The 16,056-nt window shown below is 35.7% G+C and overlaps 1 protein-coding gene across 3 annotated transcripts in view; it reads left to right on the forward strand.

Annotated features, from left to right (window-relative positions):
• LOC5565708 (protein spaetzle 3) overlaps positions 1 to 16,056 on the forward strand; it is a 94,200-nt gene that overhangs the window by 64,185 nt on the left and 13,959 nt on the right. For all 3 annotated transcript variants that reach the window (XM_021846516.1, XM_021846515.1, XM_021846517.1), the window contains exon 3: positions 9,125 to 9,255. In XM_021846516.1, coding sequence (XP_021702208.1) covers positions 9,125 to 9,255 — 131 coding nt within the window. The remainder of the gene's footprint in view (positions 1 to 9,124; positions 9,256 to 16,056) is intronic.

A 16,056-nucleotide genomic window follows, 5' to 3' on the forward strand; every position in this document is an offset into this window, starting at 1 on the left:
GAGTTCACGAGCTGGCAGCGACATCATCGATCATATTTATCGGGGTGACAAAATATATACGCAAACATAGGGATGCCTTGTTGGTTGATGATCGATCGATAAATGATAATGAAGAGGATCAAACGTTTGTTTTATTACCTAAAGTACCGTAATATCTGGTGAAATTGGTCAATGTGTACTTGATTTCATTTCTTTAAAATGTGGTACCGTAATTTGGGGTAACATTGACCAGTTTTTTCCTATATTACTTAAGAATTCCATTCAAAAATTCAAATTTTGCATGTTTTACCAAACATTGCCAAAAAATGTTATGTTGCATGTTTTACCAATAATTACCAAACATTTACAAGTTATTTAACTTTCGGGTTATTTTAAAATTGAAAACACCTAGAATCATCTAATAGTCTTAGCATAGGTAATTTGCTAAAAAATATCTAGGGTAGATGCACCAATAGTGCAGGTACTAAGCACGATTGAACTTCATTCAACCACCTTAATTTTAGAAGCGCAATTAATGCACATGTTAATGTTGTAACGGGAAGTAACGAACATTGACTTAATGGGACAAATGATTTCATCGTAGTAATCCACGACATGTCAGTGAAAAATAATACCTCCACTATTGGTACACTGTTCCTTTAGTTGCGGCACGACATAAAAATTAACAAGGCAGGCTCTTCACTGATGTAAATATCAAGTTTGATTGTAAACATCTGACGTCACTCCTATCGTACCATATACCTTCCGGACCACTAGATCATTTTTTTCGCAAATTTGTTCGAGGTAGATAGGAATGACGTCGTCAATTAGCTGTCAGTTTTCGGAATATATCACCTTCTTAAATATAGTACACCGTGAGTTGCGGTATATTTTTAATTTGTGTTCTTATAGTTGCGTTATCCGTTGTTTTCTTATGGGACCCTTCACTATAGGAACACTTTACCGCAACTATTGGTACAAGCAAGAAAAGTTTTAGCAATTTTAGTGATATTTTATCAGTTTTGAAGCAAGCGTTCAATGCTTTTTTCAACTATTCCGTGTATCAACAAGCTAATACGTCGATTAGCAGTGTCGGTTCTGTGGCTAATGTAATAAAATCAGTAAAAACGGCACTACCGTAACTATAGGAACACCCATAACTAAGGAAACACTTACCCTACATTCCTTTTTATTTTGTTTTTTTTTTGACGAACTAAATATTCGCATAGATGCAGATTTTGTCTTCGAAAGTTGAATAAGTTTTGTTGGATATTTGATTCTCTACGAGATGTTCAAAAATTCCATACGTAACTGTCTGAATCTAGGCGTATTCATGACACCTAATCAAAAAAAAAAAAAATGTTCAAAATATATATTGAAATATTAACAATTCAGCAGGAATATTTGGATTCGGGATCAGCATATAGAATTCTTTGTTTATTTCATTTTCATTAAGGTCTGTTTTGCGTAGAAAAGTTTACAGTTTTTGAATGTGAAAGCAAAACTGTTGAAAATGTTGGGGAATTTACGGCTACGCAGTCTTGGAATGATTAAAACGAGTTTTATTTTATCCCAACATTTCGACACGGAGATTGTGTCTTCCTCAGGGGAAATTAATTTGTACGATACTTAACAATCCGCTAGTGCTAAGCCCATACACAAACATTGAATGTTACAAATGTTATGTAAGGTTAAGTACAAACTGAACTCGTTTTTTTTTTAATCAAATAGCTTTACAAGTATAGTTCCTTGCTCATAACACCGCTTATTCTCGAATAATGTGTTATTTTATTTCAAGGAGAAATAACTACATTTTGGCGTAGCATTATTACGCAAATACAAGGAATTTGTCAAAATGTTTGATGAACCATTGAAAATTTCTTCGCCAAATAATCGACTATTGCCATGTGCATGTAAAGGCGTAATTGAAATAACTTATCTTTAATTTTACAACAAAGTTTCATCCATTCCAAAGTATATTTTGTCTACCATTAAGCGATTGTCCATGTGGTTATTTTTTCCCGAATTTTTGATCTCCTCCACTCGCGTAGTCATTTGTCCTTACAAACATTTTAAAATTTGTAAGGACCGTGCTCTTTGGACAGACCCCACTCTTTGTGACGTTTCGCTTAAGGACATTTCGCATAAGCACGTTTCGCATAAGGATGTTTGGTCCTTTGACATTAAATAAAATTATATCTTTAGCATCATTATCTTAGAAATTAAATTTATGAAAACATTTTTTAACATCAATTTCGACTTAAAACGAAAGTAGTCTTCGTTAAAAATAGTTTTCTACAAATTTTTCCTCATTTTACCCAAAAAAAATCATCTTTGTTTGACCATAACTTCATGAGGCGGCATCTACAAATTACGTAACGCTCGAGGGAGAGGGGGGGGAGTAGGCTAAAGCGTTACGGCTCATACAAAAATATTGAAATTTTTCATACAAAAAGCGTTACGGAGGGGGGGAGGGGGCAAAAATTTCCAATTTCAGCGTTACGTAATAAATGGACGCTGCCTAAAAACTCAACCGATTTCAAATCTTTTTACATTTTTTTGAATCAAATTTTCAAACTGTTATAAAAAAATGCTTTGACTAAGTTATTCAGCAAAAACTACCCAAGAGCATGATTTTTAAACGAAAAAATCAAATAAGGTACCCCGGGGCAAGTGGGACATAAAAAAACGATAGTTCAAGCAAACTGTTCAGAATAATTTGCAAATGTTAATATTGTGCAAATTCAACAGCACGGTCACATTTTGGCAACATATTTGTTGGGGTGTACATGAATTTGATCGAATATTTTCGAAATTGTGAAAACCTTATAAGAAAGATGTACAACGGGTTTTTAGACGCGGTTGCCTCGCTTAACCATATCAGTAAGTCAACCGTTGCAATAATAGGATTGATAAATCATAAATATTTCATTTTGAGCACATATTTGATGAACTTAAGGGATCAACCATATAATACGTAACGTTTTATGAAGAAACCCTACATTTAATAATATGTCACATCGCATTTCATTTTAACTGAAAATTTCTCACAAAAAGCGTAAAAAGGTATAAAAAATGTTCAAAATATATCGTTCATAAGTTATCAATCGAAATGCAGAAAGTAAACTTTTAATAATTGACGAATTTTTAATATGTTCTGTTATTTTTGTTATGCATGGCGGAAATCCATTTAATGGGATGGAATTGTTTCCCGTAACTACTGAATTTGGTAGAAATAGCAAATAAAGTTCAATAATGATAAAAAGGTAATCGTTCTCATGATGTATTTTAAATTTTATTTTTATTTTCGCTCAATTTTAAATTCGTATTTTAAAAATAAATAAAAAAAATATTCAGAAAAATTTGTCATTTTTTCTCCCTTTTCAGCAATTTTGTAATATAAAATTGATTTTTTATGGATAAAAATCATTCGTTTGAATGTTCTAATGTTGCTTTCTAAGAAAACGTTTGAAACGTGTAGGAAAAGTTTTAAATCTGGCGCTTGTTTTGATAGGTCCCACTTACCCCGGGTATTAAGATATTTTGGGGTAAGTTAGACCATAGAAATTTTCATATGAAATGAAAACAAAATACCTGTTTTTCGTAAGCAGCTAGTAATAATACTCAAAAGTTGTAACTTACCGATGGTAATTCGATTTAAGACACAATTATTTTTTGAGAGCCAATGCAGAACGTGAAACGTGTCACAATTTATCATGCAAGTTTAAAATGGCGCTGAGCTGACAACTTTTACAAGGAGCACATGGTAATAAAAATAACTATATTTTTTGTACTAAATACATTCCTTATTATTGTATCTTCAACTTTCTAGAAGAATACCCCCTTGAAAAAACTTTCCTAAATGAGCTTTGACAGAAGGTCCCATTTATCCCGTATTCTCAATTGCCCCGGGGTACCTTATCTTTGGATTATTAAAGTTTTTCCGCTGTTAACTTCATTTTTCAATATAATTTAAGGCGAAGTAGGTAGTCATTGAAATTTGTACGCGTCGTTGATGATTGTTGCTAATTCATCTCACGATTTCGAATCAAAGAAAATCTGTTGGTTTTGCACTGACACAGCTGAAAAAGTATCAGCATACTTTTTGCATGTTAGCGCGTACAGCGATACTTTATCAAGTCAATATAAACTATCATGACTATCATTGTTGCCTAAACGAATGACGGGCAACTTAGCCTTAAGTTAATGAAGCATCTTATTTTATAGCAAGTGCAAAAATATTTTAATTACAAAATTGTTTAAAATTTTTTGCAAAGTTTTTTTTAAAAGGTTAAATTATTGAGAAAACACAGTTTTAGCTTTGAAAATTTTGTTAAACTGGCAAAATTTTGGAAAAACTGGCATTTTTCGTTGAAAAATCATGTTTCTGTACAGTTTTTGTTCAATAACTTGGCCAAAACAATTTTTAATGAAATGTATTTTATGAACAGTTCAAAAACAATGAAGTAAGCTTCAAAAGTATGTAAAAAAATTTGGAATCGGTTGAATATTCATGAAGTTGAGGTCAAATAAAGATTTAATGTTTAGTAAAATTAGGAAAGAAATTGGAGTAAACTACTTTTAACTAAAACTAGTTTTGATTTTAGACAAATTTAGTGTTCGACAAAGTTTTCCAAAATTTAATTTTGAAGGAAATGATGCTTAAAGTTTCAAAATAGCTTGAAAAATAACAATGTTATGCATACCTCACTGAAGGTCATTTATTTATAACTTGAAAATTCACCTTCAAGTTGCGCAACCTCTAAATGTTAATATTTTTGGCTCAAATTTTGAAATTTTACTTTTTAAATGATTTGAATTCTGAATAGCACACGAATTTTTGGTTTTGAAAACTTTTGAAAAATAAGCCGCGCCCTAATATACAACTATCAGAAGGCCGCTTCCATTTATTACGTAATGCCAATATTGTCAATTTTCGACCCCCTCTTTCCCACCACGTTCGTAACGCTTCTTGTATGGAAAACTTCGAATGTTTGTATGAGTCGTAACGCTTGAGCCTACTCCCCCTTCCCCTAGAGCGTTACGTAATTTGTGAACGGATCTTAATAGTACAAGAAAGCTTGGAGTGTCATTCTTCAAACCGTCAAATTAGAAAGGATAGCATATTTAGTAATTGTCAATTCTCTAAATTTGCTTCACGAAAACAAAGTTTATATTTCTCTTAATGTACTTAAGGATATATCTCCATGAGTACCAAAATGGCCTCTAATATGGCACCTTACTCCCCCCTTCACTTTCCGCTCCCTCCTCCCACACTTCTCACAGTGTTATGGAGAGCGATCACAAAAAATGGTTATTTGAAGTTACTAACCTTATTGTAGAGGGGTGGTTTCTTAACTGAAAGCATTCAATAATGTGTTTTCACAAATTACCAGTTTATGAATGCAAACACGTAGTTATTGCTGTGATTTGTGTTGTAAAGTACCACGCACTACCGAATCACTTCTTCATCATGCACCGAGATATTATTTGCTGGCTCTTCGGTGCCCGTTCTATAACTAACTTTTAATCGTTTTTCTACTCACCGCAGCAATTCAGAAATCTAATGCGATACGTGAAATACTTTGATTTTTCACACACAATGCTGCTGGGAGCAATAAATTACTTATATACGTCAATTTGTGCTCGAAAACAGAACCGGAACGCAAATTCACTGAGCCATCATTGTTTATGAATCATATGCACCACTCTCACTGATTGGAAGTGATGTCAGTTTATATGTTTGGAATTGAAATTGTTTGGGTATTCATACACTTGCCACAACCACATATTTTACAATTTTGTAACACTTAGAAGGTGTGCAATGTCACAAGTGTTGCAAACCATTGTTATGCGTGAGAAAAACAATGTACGATGCAATTTTACAGCTAAAATGAATATTGTATCGTACAATTTACTGTAGAATTCAAATGTATACTGATGGCAACATTCTCCGTCCGTGAGAAGCGCGAGAAGAGAGGAGAAGACTGCCAAAAAAAAGTAAACAACACACGCATGGTGTGAAAAATGTTAATAATTTTGGACAAAAGCATGTTTTCACTACCAAATGAAATAAAATTGTGATTTTGAGCTTTTATAAAGTTGTTGATGAATTCAAATCGACAATAATACCTTTGTATGAAATGTGTGCAAGTAATACTGCCTACATAATTCTGTGGGTGGAGGTATACATGGAACATGATGCTTTATTTTTGGCCGACGCACGTAACATTGTACTCCGCCTTGTTGGGTGGCTCGAGAGAATGCTTTCGCGGGTGGCTCGAGTGGGTGGCAACATTATGTTTACGTGCTCATTGAGCTTTCACCTTAAGCTTGGATGACAATGACGAGAACTAGTTTGAAAGTGTAACACAAATAAATTTAACAACAAACATAATCGATAGAGTCCAAAGCAGCTTTGTTGATAGATACCATAAGCTGAATCTATCGACGAAGCTTATTTTGGTAACATTGATCAGTGGGGTAACATTGATCGGAATGACCCTCCTCGTAAAAAGTTCGATTAAACATTCATTGATGGAATATTTTTAAGGTGAAGATGAATCGGAGCCAAACCTCAAATTTTCAAGAGCACAAATCTGGAGAACTAAACATCCGTTTAGGCTGAAAACTTAATCGATTAATCACTTGCTGGTGGTGACCAATCGATTAAGTTTTCAGCTGAAAAGGGTGCTCGGTTCTCCAGATTTGTGCTCTAGAAAATTTGAAGTTTGGCTTCGATTCATCTTCACCTTAAAGCATGAATGGTACTTCTCTTCCTTATATTCATGAGCTAATAGGAATATTGTTTTTTTTTGTGAAAATTAAGTTTTGTTCATGCGTAAATTTTCCATTTTTTGGAAACAATTGTTTTCATGACTATGGATGACTTGATCAAAGAATCGTGTTTCACATTAGTTCTAAAAACGATATGAGCCAGAAAAATGCAGTCGTTGCTAAAATTTACACATCCAAAAACGCTGTCAAAACATTCATAATTATATTCAGTTAAGTATAAATCACAAATTACTACAAAAAATGTGGAATTTCCATTGATAATTGCCTGCTTTAAGGCGTATTCCACGATTCAAGCTGTTTTTAATTTCAAAATAACTAAAAACCCAGCCAAAAAATTGACTGATACATCGAAATTGGAACTGAATTACCCATGCATATATAACACCGAAGAAATCGTATTTACTGCTCAACAAAGGCATACTCATACTAAAGTGAAGGCTATATAGAGGCATCAATCTAATTGCAACAATTTCTTGCGACATTGTATTCGACTGTGTTCACCTGATTTGACTGATTCTGCTTTTCAGAATATACGACAAGATGAAATCATGTTTTTACGATCAGTCATATACGAAAGAGTCTTGCAAAGAAATAAAAAAAATATGACCGGATTCGAACCTGGGTCATTTTATCGTTACCAGTGCCCTAACTATCAATGTCACTTTAACTAGTTGATTAAATTGAAACAGTAGAAGTGAAGAAAGACAATTGGTAGAGTTGTCATTTTGGGTGTTGGGAAGCGGCAAAATGATAATGCTTCATCCCAAATTCCTAAATTCCCAAATAATTCCAAGTGTGGTTACAAACTGCTTAGTTCATTTGAAGCACATTTTCCATGTTTGAATAATGATAAAATATAAGTTTTGCGGCAAATGTATCATTATATTTCTAAACGTAATTTACACATAATTATCAAACATTTGAGATTTATAGTTAATCATTTTTGTGCATTATAATTGCTACTTTGTTGATTTGTTCCGATCTGTGCCAAGGCGTATTTGTTGAAACAAATCAGCGATATCAACTAGAACGATTATGTTCTCATTCTCAAAAAGTAATTCAGAAAAAAATGATGCATTTTTACGATTTCATGACTACATATACGACTGTATCCATTCCGTTCTCGTTTTACATATGTCGTGACTGGGCGATGATTTTCATAATCAAACATGATTTTATATACGACATTTATAGACGGGTTCATGTGTCAACTTAAATGTTTATCTCTTTACGACTTTATTTAATTCTATACGATATCATACGATTCTGTTCAATCCCTTATAAGGTTTGATATTATTCTGAGAAACATAGTTGTATAATGATCATTCGCCGGAAAATATGATTTTTTATTATCTTTGTTAGTTCATATACATATCAATGAAGGGTTCCGATAGAGTTCATCTAGATTTATGATTTTGATTGTATATTGATGTACGATGTCTGGTTTGCTGGGAAGTTAACAACTTGTAGAGTTTGTCCTTCAAATTCAGCTTCAGGGACCATGATTTTAGTAAGTGATGATATTTTCAATAGTACCAAACGTTTACACTTTACACATTTTTTAAAACATTCAAACTTGACACATTATTTAAACATGCTTAACACTTTCTGAAAACAAAACAATATATAGTCACGCCATGAGCCATAAGTGTCAGTAATTGTTATAAAAATATGAAACTTTCTATATATCCACAATAAATGATCAATATTACTCTGGATCTCGGTATATACAAGACTAAAATGTTTGATAATATAATAATAATTTATTATTCTATTCATAATTCTTAGAGTTACAAATCCTCAAAGTTGGATGATTTCAAAAAAATGTAACAAAGAAGCTTCATCTGACGGTTCCCACTTATATAAGAATCATTCCCATTAGTTTCGACCATCCATTTGGAAATATACGCACAATGCGTGTTGGCCAGTTTCTTGGAATCGACGAAGGAAAATTTATTTCTCTGATCATCTTTTCCTCTATAAAAAAAACTACATGCGTTCCCTTTCGAGGCATCGGACTCGGGACGGGATGACACAACTACGCGAGTGGGGCACGTTCCTAGGGAATATTTTTTCGCACCATATCATGGGAAATTAATCGCATCAAATGACTGCATTGATTACCGTCATTAGAAATGCCAAGTGTGGACAAGCTTACGCGAGCACGAAGATGCATCTGCTTGGGGGGGAACTACCCGCGACTGGAAAGTACTGATTAGCGCAGTGACTGTTCAGAACGACATGTCGCACTTGTATGCATAAAGACAAATCGCAGTTAAACCCAATATGACGCAGAAATGTTTTCAATTCTTTAGTCTAACTTTTCTACTGTTTTCTTTCTTTACAGATCGGAAAAACTCTCGTATGCCAACGGTAACACCCATCCAGGGTCCAATTTTTCTCAAGAATGGAACAGTTCCTGTCGTGCCATTATTTGCATATCCTCAAGTCAGCAATGGAACGTTCATCCAGATACCGGTAAGTTATGACAAAATGTATTTACGAACACACGATATACGAATGCGAAAATGGATTGCGAAGGGACTCAACAATGTCCCTGATACTTCGACTACGCTCAACTTTCTTTCCATCATCGTCTTGATAAATCTTGTCAGTCTACCCGGCAAACCATATTCGTGTATAATCTGCCATAGCTGTTCTCGATCGATTGTATCACAGATTTAAAAAAGATAACGTATGAAGTGTGAGTACTCGCGGCATATCTGCAACACTTGGCGGATGGCGAATATCTGTTCCGTTCTAGCTCGTTCGCCCATAAATCCTGCCTTATGTTGTTTCATGAATTCTCTTGCAATCGATGATAAACACTATTCGAGCCGCACCTCCTTGGTGAACAGACGCTAGGTACATATTAGACTGGCCCAGCTCAGTATGGGAGAAAAATAAAGATGTATGATTCCACGGGGCACCCTCCAGGATTATTTCTTGTGGTTAGAGGAAGCCTTTCTGAATAATTCAGCTCATTTGGTCGTTACATGAGCTGGCGCATTTGAATTGAAGTTAATATGGGATTTTCAGCTCAAACATATGAGCAACAGCACATCATCTACTGTTTGGTTCAGGAAAATTGATGATCGCGTTCAACAGGACCCAGAATGTCAAAAACACTACTTGATATAATACCATGATCAAAATTAATAAAGTTGGTGTTTTAATCATCTGAAGTATATCATGCAATACTGCTTGTATTCCTTCAACATAGCTTGGAGGTAACCACTAAGCGTATCATAGCCACCTATGACGCTGGGCGAGCTGAGGCACATGTCGCATGCATATAAGTGACTGTACGGGAGTGCTGATCTCAGCCTAACTTTCAACAACTGAAAAGGTAATGAAAATGAGATTAAATCCAGATAAAACTTTCTGCAATTATGTTCATTGGGGTATCAACTAGTGTATTTGTCATTCTGAGCTTATTTGAACGCTAACAATAAGTATACGGAACGAAACAGTGACATAGGATCAATTTTCAATATATTTGCGACGAATATCTCATACAAACTTCATATCGATTGCGCCAGCAGGTGGAGCAACCAATTGAGTTGAAATTTTGAGAGAGCGTATTTCTTACCCTAAGGCTCATATCTAGGGGTTGCTCCGTTAAGTTTTACATCTTTTTTGTTTAAGGGCCAGTCTAGTACATATGTTAACTGTTGGCCTTTGCCATAGCTTGACTTCCTGGAAGCACGATGAGGACTAAAAATATGGACCACAGCTGTCAATTCACTATTTTGCAGCCTATGGAAACTTCAGTATCCACTGAATTCAAATTCTAACCACGTTGAAAAAAAAAACAATTGGAATTCTTTATAGGTGATTTCATAATTCTCGTGATCATCGCGTTTCATGCTTGTTTTTAAACTTTGACCTGTTTTGGTGTTGTTTGAGCAGCTTCCAGAGATTTAGAACCTGAGCCAAGCTCTGTGCTCACAAGAATCGTTAACTCTCTCCATCCACTCAAAAAAAAAAAAAACTCGGACAACCGGTTTCAGGAACCTTACCACCGTTCTGATCGGGTGGGTGAAATTCCAGCTGATTAATTTCAACGTCAGTTTAAGTTCAGTCGGCAGCGCAATAATCATTCTTGACGCGTCGCCGCAGCTGATTTGCATAAAAAATTGGCATATTTAATTCTGTCACACAGCCAATGGCGGGTGAGCATTTTGCCAGCCGCATTCGGATGTGGCGTGACTCTCGTGGAGTGATTAATATTTCTCTCGGTTGGCATTCACACCGAAAGGCCTCTTATGCAATGGTGGGGATGTTCCAGTTCGGATTCAATCGACCGAACATGTTGATTGATATTCATTTTTTCCTTATGACATCACAGAGCACCACAAACTTCAGACCCGTACCTGACCTTTCGTATGCTATTAGCACCTGAAGAAACACACCACTGCGAAATGCTAATCGCTCTCTCGTGTTGTGGACCCGAGTTGCCAATTGTGTTTCCATATCAAAAGTTCATTAATCATACTTTTGGCACAGCAAGACACGTACCAGGCCCCGGACCGGCCAGACACCCGTTCATTGACATTTTAATCGCGTCCACACTGGGACTGACTGGTCTTTGGTGATATTTGTGCTTCCGATGAGCGAATAACACCCCCACCTTAAGAGCCAAAAATAAACGGATCTCTGATCAAAAGCTGATTAAGTGATGCTGGTTGGCACAGATTGTCTGCTTTAGTTGAGATGAAGGAGGCTTGTGAATGCTTTGTGAAAGGTTCATCAGACAAGAATCAAAACATAATCAAAAGGACTTCCATTCTAATGTTTTACTTTGATTAGTTCTAGAATCACTGATGAAATAATCTGAACTAGTTTGTTATTTATCTGAATAAATGTTCTAGGTATTACAGAATGAATCTTAAGTTCAATGAACTGGTCAATCTTTCTTAAACTCATGCTATGCATGGATAAGCCACTTATAATAGTATACCGTTTTGTCCCAAATTACAAACACTCGACTATAAAAGTTCTAGGACTAAATGCTGCTTAGTTGGTCATGTTAATCCCTCAAATTTACTCACGGAATAATCAGTTATCGATATTAGTATTTAAATTTGAAAAAGAGTTTTCCAATCTATTTGAATTTCCTCCCGATAATTCCATTAAACCGCTCACTTTGGGAAATTCAAATAAATCCTTTATTACATGAAGGAATATCTGTCCAAAGTGGACATGAGCATGATTGATCGCCCACAGTTTCTGCTTCGTTATTGCAAGAACAGCTGTACTTATGTAGGGTGCCAACAGACGCTACTCAGGATCAATAGCATCCTCAATGTGTGAGTATTGGTGATTCCTTCCGTTATAATAACAAACATAAACGGCACCTGCTGCGTCTAAATGCAGGTGAATTCGAGGATGGGAACAATTAATCCGGACTCCGTCGCTACAGAACAGAACTAATGGACATAACACCATTGACCAGGTATGGGTTGCGACGCAAATCTCTTTTGGTGCTGCTGCAAGACAGCACCTAAAATTCGAAAAAAACTAGCACGATTAATTTTATTTTTATATTTTTTAAATTCTTTTTAGTATCATTCCAAATATTACATTTATTTCTTATATCTAGGTGTTCTGTGTTAGACAACAAAATCATCCTAATTTGGTAAAACCAATTCAAGCTTTTATTTTACCTGCTTTTAAGAAAAAAAAAAACGCTTTCAATTTACTTAACCTAAATATGTAACGCATTTATCGTGGCAATAGACGATTGCAACGATTTTTGCCTGAAATTATTAATCATTTTATTTGACATTTGCTCCAATGTTTCAACATTGGTTATTCTATGTAACTCATTGGTACTATACTATTATTAGTTGAGTTTTGGATGTATTAGGAGAAATCTTCCATTTTTGCAAGTATGAGGAAAAACTTTCCAAACTTTTTTTGCAATCTACTACAGCACGCTACCGTCCCAAGTAACAATTCGACAGCAATTTGGCATTCGTGTTAATTTATTAATGTTTAATGACAGTTACGCAAATGCTATGATAGGTAGAGGCGACATTTAACGTTGCTAAAAGATGATATTTTGTAAGTCAGTTCTTAGTTGTTTTCAAAACCTTTTAGAGACAAACTATGAAGTTAAAATTTTTTGGCCTAAAAACCAGATTTGTTGCAGCATATAATACCTCATTTAAACTGCATATGGTGGCTGAATGATACTTATTTGTGACGGCTATGATACAAGATTGATATAATACACCTTGTTGTCATAAAAGCTGCTTTTAAACTGATTGATTTGCATTTGAATCTTGATAAATTACCTTATTTATACCACATAAATCAGTATTTGGGCTCTTCAGATGCATTGCGATGCATTGCGAACACTTATTCCTGACGAGAAAAACGACAAACTAATGTCCATTTAATTGTTTCTGCATATATTCTTCATAATAGCATACCCAAACTGCAAACTTTGTTAAATGCTGCTTAGTTGAACGCTGCTTGTGAAAAATTCATCTTCAATCAGCATTTCCCAAGTTACCAGTAAGCACGATAAATGCGGCACGGTAACAGCATTGTATGCGTATATAGGGTAATCATTTGATGCATGTCAGTTTTATATACGCATATAATGCTATTATAATGCCAGAAAAGGCGAAATATCGTGCCATTATAGTGCCAAGATATAACCGTGCTGGTACACGAGGTAAATAAATGAATGAATGAAAACGGAAACCTCTAATAGTATGCCAAAAAAAAAAATGTAATAAAATGATACAGATATTACTTCTCCGTATCAGACATATTCGTTTTGGTAGTTTTCATCCTTTTGAGGACTTGCAATTGCCACATTTTGATCCTCGTTTTATGATGATGAAATTCCTCATTTTGCGTCTCGAACCTTCTTCTTTCTGGCGTTACGTCCCCACTGGGACAGAGCCTGCTTCTCAGCTTAGTGTTCTTATGAGCACTTCCACAGTTATTAACTGAGAGCTTACTATGCCAATGACCATTTTTGCATGTGTATATCGTATGGCAGGTACGAAGATACTCTATGCCCTGGGAAGTCGAGAAAATTTCCTACCCGAAAAGATCCTCGACCGGTGGGATTCGAACCCACGACCCTCAGCTTGGTCTTGCTGAATAGCTGCGCGTTTACCGCTACGGCTATCTGGGCGTCTCGAACCTGCGACACCCGTATTGTTGAGTTGTTGTCCTGCTCCTTTGCTCCTACGGCCACATAAGACGAATAGTATTGGAAAGAAAAGTAACCAATTTAAACCATCACTTTTCCCCGTCATAAAACCTGCAATTGTAGTAGTGAGAAGATTTATGTTTGACTCCCTCTTACCACTATATGCAAACACAAAGCACGTGGTATATATGTCAAAATACTGGATGACATTTAAACATGCCCTGTATTCGAATATGAAGCCAATAAAGTGCTTATTTAATGCCTGCATGCATCAGGCTAAGAAGCATTAATGATGCTGTAATAGGGTTTGTATGCTGTTATAAGGTGTGTAAGCATTTGTGGTGCTGTTATAATGCATGTACACATCTATGATGCTGATTAATGGCTTATTATTAGTGAATCTATGACAAAAGGTCGAAGGACAAAAGGTCGAATGACAAAAGGTCGAATGACAGAAGGTCGAATGGACAAAAGGTCGAAGGAACAAAAGGTCGAAAGGACAAAAGGTCGAATGGACAAAAGGTCGAATGGACAAAAGGTCGAATGACGAAAAAGGTCGAATGGACAACAATTTAGGAAGAACAAAAGGCTATACTCTATAGATAAAAAAGCAAGTTATTACAAGCGCTACAGCTAAAATAGACGCGAAGAAAACGCGCATATTTTCAGAAAGACCATACTGAAGGAGGTTCAATTTCAGCTGGTCAACGATCTCTTCGGGGTGAAATTTTGTTAGACTTTTTAGGTCGTAGTGCATCCAGAGTTACTGTGTACGTGCTGTAGCCTTATGTGCAAGAGCCACATTCCTTTCATGCTCACCCGTGCACTGTACATTTTGAGACCTATGTTGGTGTTCCTTGCTTGTTTAGGGTAATTTCTCAATGCGTCTCATGCGCTTCGTCACATACGTTGTTCAAAAACAGCACAATAATTGATGTGCAGACAAAATTTTAAAACGAGAATCGAAATTGTAGCTTCCGGATCGCGCGTCTTCGAGCGTACCATGTAGACCATCTAGACACCTGTATAATAAGATAAAAAAGCTGTAGAGACTCTTCGTTACTGAGCAGTTGTTTTACAACTTGGATACCGATGGCGAGCGTAGCACCGAGCAGCGCATGTGTTGAATTTACCCGAGCGCGCGCTTTCAGAATTTTCGTGAACCTAGCGCAGCACACTACGATTCTGATGCGTTGAAAGGCGGTTCGGTTGGAGTCTCGTTAGTTCATTTATGTTCTCCTGGTAATTATGTAACTCTAAGTGCATCGAGGTGCATGGCACTCGATCTGCTATGTGTTGGGATGCCGAGTGCTGGAATGCAGTAACTGCGGCTGTCATTCAGATTATACTGGAATTATTGCACCTATGGCGTGCCGCCATGAGTTGACTGCAGAGCAGAGGGTTTGCTCTGCGGAGGCTGGTTCCCTGTTACAATGTTCAAGACGGCTAGGAGAAGCAGTTTGCCTTGGCTTTTTCTTCTGCATATGATAAAGTGTTGCATTGGATCGGGTTGCAGATCATCTCCTAATAAAAAGCATGATGCACAAATGCAAACATGATCAAATTATCAGAAAATCTCTCAGTAAATGCTAGTGTAGCTGAGAAGCAGACTTTATCCTAGCTGGGACCTAATTCCAGAAAGAGGATGATTATTTTTCCCTGATGATTATTTAAATCAGTCGAAACCAACAGTCAGATAAAACTCTAATGCATAGCCCTAAAATAGCAAAACTTCAAAAGAAGGAAAATCTTTTGTTAGAAATGCAATCGAAATGCTTATAAACTCTGTAAAGCATGAAGAACAGCCTGTATTTAAAAAAAATACAGGCAAGATGTAAAAGTGAAATCTATGAAGAACGGTCGATTAGAAAAGAAAGAATAACCGTCGATACAAGTGTCTACAACAGTGTAAAACCATTATAATGTATAACTCCAAAAGAACAGCCAATGTTTCAAAGAAGGACAAATCTCTATTGAAAATGTATCAAATAAAAAGCTAATAATAATTACTTTATGCTTTGGAGTATCAAAATAAAAACAACCGACATTCAGAAAATGAATCTTTTGTTTGGCAAATAATAGCATTAATACAAATTATTGCT

This window comes from Aedes aegypti, chromosome 2 (genome assembly GCF_002204515.2).
Source record: "Aedes aegypti strain LVP_AGWG chromosome 2, AaegL5.0 Primary Assembly, whole genome shotgun sequence".
NCBI lineage: Eukaryota > Metazoa > Arthropoda > Insecta > Diptera > Culicidae > Aedes > Aedes aegypti.